Genomic DNA, 14,271 nt, shown 5'->3' with positions numbered 1-14,271 from the left:
TAGATCAGCAGTTCAGCGGTTCAAATCTCACCGGCTCAGGGTTGACTCAGCCTTCCATCCTTCCGAGGTGGGTAAAATGAGGACCCAGATTGTTGGGGGCAATATGCTGACTCTCTGTAAACCGCTTAGAGAGGGCTGAAAGCCCTATGAAGCGGTATATAAGTCTACTGCTATTACCAGCAAACTGACTGGGCGCGTCTATTGCCATTTGCTGAAGTTGCATGTAACAATGCGGTACATAGTAGTACTGGGTATACCCCCTACTGTATTGTGAATGGGTTTGATTTCATGGCTATATCTGAATGTCCTCAAGCCACTGCTGATCACGGAACCATAAAGGAATGGATAGACTACATGCATCCAGTGTGGGAAAATGTCCGAAAAGCATTACGGGTAGCAGCAGACACGTACAAGACACATGCCAACAAGAAACGCAGTCCACAACCAACGTTTCGGGTCGGGGATAAGGTATTTTTATCTACCAAGTATATATGCCTTAAAGTGCCCTGCCGTAAGCTGGGTCCCAAGTTCATAGGTCCATTCCCAATCGTCAGAGTAATTAATCCCGTCACGATGGAACTAAAGCTGCCTCCCCTGTTGGGGAAAACCCACCCGGTGTTTCACAGTAGTTTACTCAAACCAGTGACCACCACTGGGCTGCGTAATCTTCCAACACCACCGTCTCCGGTGCAGGTTGATGGTGAATGCCATTATGAAATCGAACAGATAGTAGATTCCCATCGCCGTCATGGTACTTTACAGTATTTAGTAGTTTGGAAGGGATACCCGTTTACAGACGCATCGTGGGTGAGGTCATCTGAGGTGTGCGCACCATGCCTGATTGCCTGTTCCACCGTCGCTACTCTGATAAATCTATAGAGGATACCGCTAATAGCGCCTTTTGTCTTCCAGAGTCCTCTCCAGTGGTAGGAGGGCGGCATGTCAGCCCTTGGGCTGTCATTCAGGAGGGATCCCGTCCATCGCCACGCCCGCTCAGCGATGCTTACACACCACCAACACTGCCACGTTGATGTTGACTCTCTGATGTCGGCTGAGCCTGTAGCTGCATGTGGCTCTGCAAGGCTTCCCTCACAGAGTAACTCTTCTACTAGGGTGCAACTGCCTCCTCGGAAGTAACTATTCTACTTGGGTGCAACTGCTTACTCTGACGTAACTCTTCTGCTTGGATGCGGCTACCCAGGAAGGAGGCTATGATGATAGTGAGTGGGGGTGTGGCTGAGGGTGTGGGTCATGGTGATTGGTGATGGTGGGTGGGTGTCATCTGGGTGGAGTTGTGGGTGGAGCTGGGTGGGGTAATGGTATATACATGAGTGATGATGTTAACTTGGTTAGAACTGACTTGGATTTGCTTACCTTTGTATCATTGTCATTTAGTGCTGGTTATCACGTAATATTAGATAGAGATAAAGTTTTTCGCCAAACAAACTGACTCTCTGTTTGTATTCAATGTGAACGCCGGAACATGACACTAAGGTTGCAGACATCCAAGCTGTAAGATGAAGGACAACAGCACTGGATTGCTGGTGTGAATCAGGGCTTAGGGCAAAAGGCTAAGATTGCAGTCATCTAGGTTTAAGTGTTTCCTTGGCTGGGAAACCCGCTGTGGGGCTTTTTGCCAGCCTAGCTTACCTTGATAGTGGGGCTTTCCAATCGTTGACTAACTTCCCCAAGAAATAAATTGTTGGCTCTTAGCCTGGAAGCCTTCAATATTATTACCTACATGCTGTAAGATGAAGGACAACAGCACTGGATTGCTGATGTGAATCAGGGCTTAGGGCAAAAGGCTAAGATTGCAGACTTCCAGGTTCAAGTACTTTCTTGGCTGGGAAACCCGCTGTGGGGCTTTTCGCCAGCCTAGCCTACCTTTTGCTGGTGGGGTCCTCTCCAAGGATGAAAACCGGAGGCTGCGTTGCATTTTACGATCCTGTAAATGCAACAGGAGCACCTGTAAAAGCAAGAAGCCATGGTTTGTAAGTCCAACAGGTACGTAATATATATATATATATCTGCCTCGGCTAAATAGAGACAATTTTGCGAGATGGAAAAGAAAGAGGATCTGCAAAAGGCTAAACAAGACACAGTCAGGGGAAAGAAGTTTATTTCTGATTTAAACGTCTTTGGCAAAGGAGGGGAAGAGCCTGCTTCTCCCGACAGTCTCCCCTTAATAGGAATGCAAAGAGACCAGCCTCGACAGCTCTTTAGAATGTGGTTCCTCCCTCTCCATACAAATTACCCTCCCTTCCTCCCCCCTCCTCTCCTTCTCCTCTTTTTCACTCCCCTTCCTTTCAAGTTGATGCAAAACTCTCCCGCAGAAAAATTGTATTTATTCACGGGGAGGTATTACTCCAGGGAGGTTTCTGCCAGCCTGCAGCTGGCAGGCAAAGACACAAGGAGCTGGAGATTTGGAGAACCTGCCTTGCCAAAGGCTCCGCTTAAGAGACAGGGGCAGTGGGACATTCCTCTTGGTGGTGGTGGGGGGACAGGGAGAGAGAGAAGATTCAGGAGAAAAGTTGGTGGAAGGAGAAAGCGATGGTTGTCAGGTTGTATCTTAGGGGGCAGAAAAATTCAGGAAGGATTTGAGGTTTTTTTTTCTTGCTTTTTTTCTTTTCTTTGATAAGTGGGAAATTGTGGAGTTTTTAAGATCAGGGACCTGGCCCATGCAGAAATGCGATTTTTCTTTTTTTTTAAATCATCGGTAAAGCAAGCAACTCTGCCAAATTTCTGATATATGGGTAGATTTGAGCAGACAGCTTTGGACATCTGCAGGCGTGACGTCAAAAAGACGAACGGGAGTCCAGATTCCCCCTTCCCCACCTCCTGCACCTGATTCTTCACCTTTGGGTTTCGAAGGGGTTCTTGCAACTTTTGACACTTCGGACATATTTTTTTTTTTGGCCCAAAAGGGGAAGAAGACGAGGAATGACAAGGGGGATGCCGGTTTGAGGTTGGCAGGGAAGAGCTCAAGTTTTTTTTGTTTTGAGAAGGCTGCTGGCAGAGGGGAGTGACTCTTCAATGTGGGCCGGTGGTTTAAGCAGGCCATCTATCTGAAGACAGAAAAACGGCTGGCGATGATTCTGTGTTGCTTGCGAATGGGATTCTCTCGGGGTGATTAGGAGCCGAGCCAGTTTACGGAAGAAGAGACCAACGCAGCATTCCCAAGTCTGACCCATTTCTGATTTCCGTCTTGAAAGACGGTCGCTTCTCCTCTGGCTTGGAGATGATGATGATGATGTCTCCCAAAGAGAGGCGACGTTACTGGGGCTGGTTGGTGCTGGCGATGCTGATCTGCCAGGAATCCCCAAGTTTCCCACGGGTGACGGCGGCCAAGAGAGAGCCACGGAAGAAACCCAAGGATCCGAACCAATACACAGGGGCCCTTCCCAACACCACTCTGTCCAACAGCGAAGAATTGAATGGACACGCCAAGGTAAGGGAGTTTGGGAATCCAAGCAAATTGGGGTGGATTCGCTTTTCCCAAATTGCATGCCCCCTCCCTCCCCCAAATTTGATGAGACAAGGGGTTGGGATTCCCAAGACTTTTCTAATCCTCCTAAAAAAGATAGCCACACCAGCCAAATGGAGCCATGGTTTTGGGATGACATTGGGACGGCTGGTTTGATGACATTCACTCTGGCGATAGGGGGAGGATTCCTCTGGTTTCAGCTAGGATTGTAGGGTGAACGGTTAGCTCAGAGGCTGGGAAAGGGAGCTTCTGTTATCAAAGGTGGGTTATCTGACATTGGCAGGACCTCCCATCATACCTTGCTTGTAGGCTCCCCCCCCCAATGATAATCTGTCGGGTTGGAAATGGGGGACAAGGGAAATGGCTCTGATCAATCCAAACAATCTTGTCATAACTTTTGGAGAGATCTCGTCATGATCCAGAAACTAAAGGAGGCGGAGGGAGAGGGGAAATTATAATGTCTATGACTCTCTCCTTTTGCCAACGTTGTTGGGGAAGATGGCCAATAAAGCTATACTATTCTATTCTATTCTATTCCACTCCACTCCATTCTAATTCTACCCTTATCCTATTCGTATCCTATTCTCCATTTTCTTTTATTCTCTCTTCTATTTTCTCTTCTATTTTCTATTTTATTCTCTCTTCTATTTTCTATTTTATTCTCTTCTCATCTCTTCTCTATTCTATTTTCCCTTCTATTTTCTCTTCTCTCTTCTATTGTTTATTTTATTCTCTCTTCTCTTCTGCCCTCTATTCTATTCTATTCTGTCTATACTACATTCTATTCTAGTCTATCTTCATCCCTATTCTATCCTTATCCCTATCCCTATCCCTATCTCTGTCCCTATACTATTGGCACATCCACGGGGGCAACTCTCTGGGTAAGGGGGAATTCCACTGGTCCCAGCCCACATAGACCAGGCTGCAGTGCCAGTCCTCTGGACTACAAACTCCATACTTCTTGGGTTTGATGGGGAGAGGGAATCCAAACCATCTGAAAAGGCAGGTTGAGAATGGAAGGGATGGAGGTTTGGAAGAAAAACGCAGGTTGAGGATGGAAGGGATGGAGGTTTAGAAGAAGTGGGATTAACTCAGGATGGGAGAGGTGTAGGGGTGGGAGGGAGACTTATAACATTACAAGCCCTCAAGGTTTGTGTAAGAGCGCAAAAGGCAGAAGTAATTTTGCCACCTCTTTCTGGCAGCCCCTCCTAAAAGCTAAGCTGGCCAAACAACAACAACAACAACAACAACACCCAGAGCAGACAGCAGTGCTTCTTTGCATCCAATGTCTAGGGGCTCCCTTCAGTTTTACGTGAACTATTTTTCCTTTCCCCCCCCCCCTCGTTTCCTTGACTTGCAACTTGCTTTTGCCTAGCCCAGTCATCCGTTTCCCCACAACTCTATGGAAGCCACAGCGAAAGGAAGCTAAGACAAACTAGCAGCAGTCAAGCCTAGAGAAATCATTAGCCAGCATTTCAACGTCTAAACCTGGCTGGGAAGAGAGTCTTCCCCAATGTGCTTATCCAGCAGGGAAATTATCCCCTTAATAATTGCAGAAAAGGAACCATGGATAAGTCCATCATGAAGCGGAGGGAGAGATGGAAGCAGGAGGGGGAGAAAAATCAATCAATCAAAAAGAACTCGCGGGATTCAACCGTGCCTCTGAAAGTTCCAATCCTTCCTAAAAAGGAAAGTTTTCACGGAGCAGCTGGAGGCCCTCAAAGGAAGACTCCTATTATTTTATTTCCGTTCCTTTATTCCAACTTTCCAAGGCGACTTATGGGTTTAACTAAGAACGAACTTTACATTAAAGGTAGACAAAGTTTAAATAGGGCCTTAGAATTGGATCTGTCTGGTGAGGGGTTGCTAAATGCAACGGGCATCCATGGTCAAAGGCAGTCTACCTCTGAACGTCAAGCGGTGAGGAGAAAACCGTCCTCCTTGGGAGCAGGCGGTAAGATTCGAGAGGATACCCCCCCCCGTTGAATAGAATAGAGTAGAACAGAACAGAATGAGGAATAGAGTAGAGTAGAGCAGTGTAGAATAGAATAGAATAGAATAACAGAGTTGGAAGAGACCTTGGGGGTCTTCTAGTCCAACCCCCTGCTCAGGCAGCAAACCCTACACCACTTCAGAGAAATGGATATCCAATGTCTGCTTAAAAACTTCCAGTGTTGGGGCATTCACAACTTCTGGAGGCAAATTCTGTTCCACTGATTAATTGTTCTCACTGTTGGGAAATTTCTCCTTAGTTCTAAGTTGCTTCTCTCCTTGATTCGTTTCCACCTGTTGCTTCTTGTCCGGCCCTTAGGTGCCTTGGAGAATAGCTTGACTCTCTCTTTTTTGGAGCAGCCCCTGAGATATGGGAAGACTGCTATCATGTCTCCCCTAGTCCTTCTTTTCATCAAACTGGACATACCCAGTTCCTGCAACCGTTCTTCATATATTTTAGCCTCCAGTCCCCTAATCATCCTTGTTGCTCTTCTCTGCACTCTTTCTAGAGTCTCCACATCTTTTTTTACGTCATGGCGAGATAGAGAGAGAGAGAGAGAGAGAGAGAGAGAGAGAGAGAGAGAGAGAGACAGAGAGAGACAGAGAGAGACAGAGAGAGGGAGACAGAGAGAGACAGACAGAGAGAGAGAGAGAGTGTGTTACAGCCCCCGGTATGCCCAAATATGGGAGGAAGTTCACTACTTCCATACTCTGTCCATCGGCTCATCACAAGAGACCATCCAGACAGAAACCCAATATTATTATTATTTTTTATTTATCATAATTTTATTTATCCCTTTATTTATTTATCAACACAAATACAACATACATACATACATACATACATACATACATACATACATACATACATACATATATGAGGATCTAACAAGGAGGGAAAGTTTATCCCACCTCGTTCGGGATCTCTAGAGTCTAGACTTTGGTTGCCATTGCAAATGATGAACTGGCCTTCAATTGCAAACGCTAATCCTGCAGTTAAGACCATAAAGGGCAAATGGATTTCTGGACGATTTGCATAAATCATTGAGGCTTTTTAAAAAAAAAATTATCATCCCATGCGGGTGCTCCATTTATCCGTCTGGAAGAACCCATTGCAAACCCCATCCACATTCATATACAGTATACACCAAAGAAGTCTTTCATTGATTTTGAGCCTGACTTTCAGAAGTGGTACTGACACTAACAGTGAGTAACACGGATGCTTAAGCTTCCCCTTCAACTTTGCTTGTTGGAAGTGGGGATCACGCAACCCTGGCTGGGATGCTGCAATTGTCATCAGCCGGTTGTCGAGCGTCCACATTTTGATCACCTGACCCCGGGGAGGCTGCAATGGCCGTAAGTGTGAAAAATGGTTAGAAGTCACTTTTTCCCTGCGCCGTTGTTATTTTGAATGGCCAAAATGATTGCTGAGACAAGGAGCACCTGTGTTTTGAACCGGGCTCCCAAACACAACAAACCCTCTGTAATTAAGTGTTCCCTTTATTAGACGCGCCAGCAGCCCCAGAGAAAAATGGAGTTAGATGATATGTAGCCATAACAACATTCTTTCTAGAAAGCCAAGGTCATCCTTTGTCTCAGCACCTCTGCACCTGACCGGAACTGGATGGGTGGAAGCTGCCAGCATGGCAGTGGGAGATTGGACCATGGGATGGACTGGTGGGTGTGGAGGGCAAGATCTTGAACTTTCAACTAGGTGGGGAAAACCGGGAAGCTTTCAGATTTCGGGTTTTCCCAGATGTGCCAAGATGGCTCTCTTCATAAATTGGGACTTTGAGGAATCTTTTGCCTCGGACTCTGATTTACTTTTGGATGCTATTTGGAACCCTGACACTCTCACACACACACAGGGCTGACCGGCAGGAGGATCAATACTTGTCTGCCACATCTATTCATCTCCACTCCTTGCCTTTTATCCCAGAGCTAGGGTGAGGCTTCTTCCGTCCCAAGGACCGGCCCATTGATTTCCACTGCTCTCCTCTCCTCTGTCTTCTCGCATTCACACGTCAGGCACTGGACCCAGCTGTTCCTCCTCTTCCTCATCAGCCACCTCCAGACCTGGGGGCTGTGGATTCTCCATCTGAGTGCTGACGGACAGCCCAGGCTCCGCTTCTGTCTGACAGCTCCATTCCCCTCTTCTCCCTCGGAGCTCTCAGGTTGCCTTGATGCTGGCCCTGACTCCCACGCCTCCTCCTCTGAGTCGGCTGTCGGAGGGGCTGCTGGCTGACAGGCCACAACAACCTGTAGCTCACTTGTGACTTGCACTTGTGATCTTAATCTATCCTGGTTATGACGTGGGGGGGGGGGAAAGCCAACTCAAAAACGAAAAAGAACCAAGGTGACACAGTGGTTAGAGTGCACTACTGCAGGCTACTTCAGCTGACTGCTAGCTGAAGTTCGGCAGTTCGAATCTCACCAGGCTCAAAGTCGACTCAGCCTTCCGTCCTTCCGGGGTGGGTCAAATGAGGACCCAGATTGTTGGGGGGGGGGGGCAAAAGGCTGACTCTGTAAACTGCTTAGAGAGGGCTGTAAAAGCACTGTGAATCAGTATATAAGTCCAAGTGCAATTGCTATCTTCCTCCCTCCCTCCCTAGTGGTTAGAATGCAGTATTGCAGGCTAACTTTACCCACTGGCAGCAGTTCAATCCTGACCGACTGGCTCAAGGTCGACTCAGCCTTCCGTCCTTCCGAGGTGGGTCAAATGAGGACCCAGATTGTTGGGGGCAAAAGGCTGACTCTGTAAACTGCTTAGAGAGGGCTGTGAAGCACCGTAAAACAGTATGTACGTCTAAGTGCTATTGCTAAAAAAAAACCCACACACCCAGTTCCAGATTCCCAGCCCACAAAAGATCACACACACACCTGTATGGTTTTATGGGGAGTTTGCAACCTGAATTTCTTAACTGGAGATGTGGGGAGAAGCTCTGCCCACCGGATGCTCCATCCTGCCAGAGAACCAGAATGATAAGGAAAGTTTCCCGTCCCCCGTTCGAATCGCCGCCTCCGTTTCACTGAACGGCAACTCGACGATTGCCAAATTGCAAAGGATGTGGTGTCCCCACGCAACTCGCAGGTGCTGTGTCTCTTGGCCGGCATGGAACCGAAACGGATAATACCTCCCAGCTCCAAGGGGTGCGATCACAATAGCAGCAGTCTTTCAACCCCCCCCCCCTAATAGGTGCTTTGTCCTGACAAGCAGTTTCAAAATACTTAAAAATGCCATTTATTGCTAAGCTGTGGTTGTCTGTGCACAGAACTGGGTAATTATCCCCCGGTTGGTTAATTAACTAACTGGGGTAGGATTGGGAAGTAATTAACCTCCCGGAGGGAAAGGCGGGACGGTTTCCCCTTTAGACAGCCATGAAAGGCAATTGTGTCTACTGTACTTAAGAGTTGTGGGTCAACTGATTGGGAAGAGTGTAGTTTTACGACAACAGCGTGCTTTTTCCTAGATCAGAGGCCGAATTTTGCCTAAGAGGTTGCTTGTCAGGAAGCAGCTTAAAAGACGCTGTGAGATAATGACCGGAGAAGGAAGCTTAGCGATACAAAAAGGGCCTAATTTTATTTATTTTGCACTTGGGTATGGTATCCTCCGTTGCAAGGAGAAAGCAAGGTTTTGGCTTGTGGCCTTCCACATGAGGGTGAATTCCAGCCTCCACAAGCTTTAGCCAGCATGTCAACATTGAAGGATGATGATGGGATTGGAGTCCAGGAAGAATAGTTCTTGGGAGGCTAGTCTAAGTGGAGACGAGTTATTAAGAGGCACGAGTATTAAAAATAAAAGTTTTCTTCCCTACCCCTCAATCCAAAGAAGAAAAACACACTGGCAGACTATAACGATTGGCTAAAAGAGCCTCCCTCTTGGGCTTATCTAAATTGACTTAGAGTGGGATTTTTTCCCTTCTCCCTCTCTCTTCCTCTTCTCTCTGACTCTCTGTTTGTCATCTCTCTGTGTTTCTCGTCTCTCTCTCTCTCTGTCTCTCTCTGTGTCTCTGTCTCTCTCTTCCTCCCCCCTCTCTCTTCCTCTCCTCAGTGTCTGTCATCTCTCTCTGTTTCTCATCTCTCTGTATCTCTCTCTCTGTTTCTCTCTGTGTCTCACTCTGCGTGTGTGTCTCTCTCTGCCTCTCTCATATTTCTGTGTGTGTTTGTGTGTGTGTGTGTGTGTGTGTGTTTCTCTCTCTCCATCTCTCTCTCTCTCTCTTTCTCATCTCTCTCTCTCTCTTTCTCATCTCTCTCTTTCTCCCTCTCTCTCTCATCTCTCTCTGTCTCTCTCTGACTTTCTCATATCTCTCTGTCTGTGTGTGTGTGTGTGTCTGTGTGTGTGTGTCTCTCTGTCTCTGTCTCTCTGTCTTTCTCATATCGCTCTCTGTCTCTCTCTGTGTGTGTCTCTCTGTCTCATCTCTCTGTCACCCTCTCTGTGTCTCTCTGTCTTTCTCGTATCTCTCTGTCTCTCTCTCATCTCTGTCTCTCTCTCTGACTTTCTCATCTCTCTCTGTCTCTCTCTCTTATCTCTCTGTCTGTGTTTGTCTTTCTCTGTGTGTGTGTGTCTCTGTCTCTCTCATCTCTCTCTGTCTCTCTCTCATCTCCGTCTGTCTGTCTGTCTCTCTCTCTCTGTATGTCTCTCTGATCTCTCTCTGTCTCTCTCTGTCTCTCTCTCTCATCTCCGTCTGTCTGTCTGTCTCTCTGTGTGTGTGTCTGTCTGTTTCTCTCTCATCTGTGTGTGTGTGTGTCTGTGTCTTTCTCTCTGTCTCTCTCTCTCTCATCTCCGTCTGTCTGTCTCTCTCTCTCTCTGGTCTCTCTCTCCCTCTCTTGTTCTGGCTGCTGAAGCCAACGATTGCCAAGATAAAGAGAGTCTGGCACATTTATCCCCCGGATTGTTCATGCCAGGCCAAGAGGATTAAATAATACGACCACAAGGGCAGAGCGATTATTTTAACCATCAATCATGTCGCTGTTGGGGCTTTTGGGCAACAGGCTGGCTGCAAGCAAAGGAAGCTAGGGACACCAAGAGGGCCAGGCAGTTGCCAGCCGTCCAGAGTTCCCAAGGGCACTGCCAGCCTATGGCAGGCAGATACAATTCGGGGGTGGATGGGGCACAGGAGCCCAGCTTTCTTTAAGCAGAAGAGCGGCTGATTTGCTCCTTTTTGCTTGTTTTCCCAGGCTGTAACCCCCTCCTCATTTTAAGGGGAAAGTTGTCTGTTGGGTTCTTCCAACAATTTTATGAAGAAAGAAATAGAGTTGAGGGAGCTGCCTGCCACATTTTCCTTCTTCCAATTCCTCCTTTTGTCTGAAATTTTGTTGCTGGAACTGGGTATGGCTAGTTTAAGGAAAAGAAGGACTAGGGGAGACATGACAGCAGTCTTCCAATATCTCAGGGGCTGCCCCAAAGAAGAGGGAGTCAAGCTATTCTCCAAAGCACCTGAGGGTAGGACAAGGAGCAACGGGTGGAAACTAATCAAGGAGAGAAATTCCTCCTTAGTTCTATTTCCTGGCAATGAGAACAATTAACCAGTGGAACAACTTGCCACAAGAACAACTTGCAGAAACGCCTCTCCCGCTGTGGTGCAGGAGGCCGAGTTGGCCACATCCATCATGCCCAGGCCCACCCAGCAACCAGGGAGCGAAACCTTTGCTAAAATCTTTGAAGCCCACCGCTTCTGCCTTACTTTAGCTGCTACTAACATCTTGGTGGGGGAATGGGCCCCAAACCTTTCGGCGTGATTCCAGGAAGCTTTGCTGGAGAAAAATAATGGCAAAAGGGAGCCAAAAGATCGGGATGGACTATGTGGGTGGAAATTGGCCCTTGTATTAAGCCATCTCTTCACTCACCGTCACTGTTTTAACTTTTCAATGCCCTTTTGACATTTATGTTCCAGTCTCTGAAAGTTTTCTGGGAAGGCAACTTTGTAATCTCTCTCTCTCTCTCTCTCTCTCTCTCTCTCTCTCTCTCTCTCTCTCTCTCTCTCTCTCTCTCTCTCTCTCTCTCTCTCTCTCTCCTCCCTCCCTCCCTCCCTCCCTCCCTCCCTCCCTCCCTCCCTCGACAAGGGAAACTGGAGTAGGTCTTATTCAAGGGGGCACCCTGGAGTTAGCTATTTGCATATTGTGGGTGAACCCGAAAAATGACGCTCGAGAACTGCTCGTGAAATTCTCATTTCACGGATAGCAATTTGGGGTCCCGGGGAAAAAAACGGTAGAGACTTGAACCGTTGCCAGCGAAATCTGCCTGGCTGCAGGGCGTGCCTGACGGAGCTAAACATTGACACTAATTATTCAATTACCGTGGAATGCGCTTAGCCCTCCGCTAGGAGTGACTCGGGTTCCCCCTCTTGGCTCACCGTGCAGACAGCTGTGGTTCCGACGACATCTGCCTGGGGCAACGGAGGCAGAGGAACTTCTGGGGATCTCTTACAATTCCTCCCCCCCCCCGGTGGCCTTTTCGTTTATAAATGGGGAGGGGGGGAAGGTGTCCGAAAGGGCTATCAGAGTGATGGCTAAGATTTTGGTCGTCGCGGGCTGAAATGCAATGAGTGCACTACACCACCACGCCGCGTAACCGACTCCCCTGTGCATGCACATGTGACCCCCCCATACTCCCCCTCCCACTGCGCATGTGCGTGCAACCCCCCACACCGCTAGTAGGCCTCTCTACAGCCCCCTCTGACCAAAAACAAACTGTGGGGAGGACGGGGACGCTGTTCCCCTGCATTCTCTCCCTGCCTCCCATGGACAACCCATAGGTTCGCCCTCATGGGACTCTTAGAATCCAGGAGTTACCTGGACTGTATGATTAGCAATTTCTCAACTGAGAAAGTTGGCAGGAACTATCCTGAAAAGGCGAAGAAGGAACAGGGATTCCCCCCCCCCATGTCTTGTAGTGGACACGAAACTTCCTGGCTAATCAAATGTAGGTTTTAAGATGACATTTGCACCCAAGATAGTAACAGCAGTAGCCCTTAGACTTATATACCGCTTCACTGTGCTTTACAGCCCTCTCTAAGCAGTTTACAGAGTCAGCATCTCTTGCCCTCAACAATCTGGGTCCTTGTTTTACCCACCTCGTCAGGATCGAACTTTTGGCTGTGGGCAGAGTCAGCCTGCAATACGCACTGGGCCACCAGGAAAGAGAATGAGGAAGGAGGGAGGGAAGGAGGAAAGGAAGGAAGGAAGGAAGGAAGGAGTAGCAATAGCACTTAGACTTAAATACCGATTCACAATGCTTCACAGCCCTCTCTAAGTGGTTCACAGAGTCAGCTTCTTGCCCCCAACAATTTGGGTCCTCATTTTAACCACCTAAGAAGGATGGAAGGCTGAGTCAACCTTCAGCCTTGGTGAGATATTTGGAGAGCTGCCAGGCTGATATCTGCAAAACTTGGCAAGGAGTCTCGGAGGGTCACGAACCAATTAAGCAAACTAATTGTCTCCTGCAAACTCCACTCCCCTTTCGCTCCTCTCTTATTTCCTCTGGGAGGGGCCATTCATCGTCCACCTGTGGCCTTCCTCCTAAGTCGCCCCCTGTTCTTTAGCTCTTCCCTTCGACTGGGCACTCTGCGCATGCACACACTGGGAACAGGCTCCAGCTGTTCGTCTGCTTCACGGATGTCTGACTCTGAAGGCAGCCAATAACTGGCATACAGCTCTGGCCCCCTCTCTGCCTCCGACCCAGAGCCCTCGTCCGAGCCTTCCCCAGACTCTAGGATTGGCCCAAGTTCCTCCCCAACTTTCTCACTGGCCGCTGGCGAGCCACAACAGAAGCCTTCTTTAAAGCAGACCCTGGCCTAGCCTGGGGTTAGCTGAAACGACATCATCATCCCCCACCACCCTGCCCATTAGTAAATGAAGTAGCAATAAATCAATTGTTGGACTACAGCGGCACAGTGGGCAGAGTTCTTCACGAGATGAGTTATCTTTCCCTCCCCTTGGATAGAAAGCCAGCCGACCGGCCTGGATAATGATCTTTTAAGATGGATGGGTAGCAATTTCCTGGATCTTGGGGAATCCTGTCTAGCAGGGTCAATGAAAGACCCAGAGACCTTAGCAAAGGCAAGAGACATTATGTGCATTTTCAGAGCTCCAGCAAATTGATTGGAAGCCAAATATGGTAGACGTTGAGAAAAATGTTTGGCTGTGGCCGGCTAATATATTTAGCTGTGCAGGTAGCATCCTTTTCATGGAGCGGTGCGATGGCCTAATGTTGGAGCTCTCACCTCCCCAATCAGAAGTCTGTGAGTTCGATCCTAGGTAAAGGCAGATATTTCTCTCTCTGGGCGCAATGAGAATATATTTGCTAAAGAAAAACTCTGCTCTGGTGACTGGAAGGGCATCTGGCCATGAAAACACTCTGCTAGCTCCATTCAGTTGCCCAGACTCCACCCCGCAAGGGATTATGGGGGTCGTTAAATGAAGATGGTGATAGCATCCTTTTCATCTATGTTTAGTGTCTCATGGTTGAATCTTACCTTTTCATTGGTTGGATTCTTCAATGCACTGTATCTTTTGACGGTTTAATCAGAATTGCATTACGGCCTAACGAAGCACATATACAGTTTGCTCCTTTCTATTCCCGGTCTGTGGGCCAGTTGTCTATTGTGCTCAAGTCTTGGTGTTCCCTAGCTGTATTTTATTTTTTAAGAGCACTGGTCCAATTTGCTATTTGTTAAATGGATACAGCCACTTCTCTATGTCGTTGCTGGCTTTTAACTCCCATTCTTCTTTCTATGAACTGATTTCCATCTTAACTTTTTCTCTTTCGTCTTTGATCCTTTTTCATTCCCACGGAG

The 14,271-nt window shown here is 47.9% G+C and overlaps 1 protein-coding gene across 1 annotated transcript in view; it reads left to right on the top strand.

Annotated features, from left to right (window-relative positions):
- Positions 1-3,247: 3,247 nt before the first annotated feature.
- The window catches only part of C1QTNF12 (C1q and TNF related 12), a 30,894-nt gene continuing 19,870 nt past the window's right edge, over positions 3,248-14,271 (top strand). Inside the window, exon 1 of the mRNA XM_087701983.1 lies at positions 3,248-3,448. Coding sequence (XP_087558109.1) covers positions 3,248-3,448 — 201 coding nt within the window. The remainder of the gene's footprint in view (positions 3,449-14,271) is intronic.

The sequence above is a fragment of the Thamnophis sirtalis genome, unplaced genomic scaffold, assembly GCF_051295495.1.
Source record: "Thamnophis sirtalis isolate CommonGarterSnake01/CBP01778 unplaced genomic scaffold, rThaSir2_p1.2 scaffold_15, whole genome shotgun sequence".
Lineage (NCBI taxonomy): Eukaryota > Metazoa > Chordata > Lepidosauria > Squamata > Natricidae > Thamnophis > Thamnophis sirtalis.
This window is presented reverse-complemented; position numbering and strand designations above follow the sequence as displayed.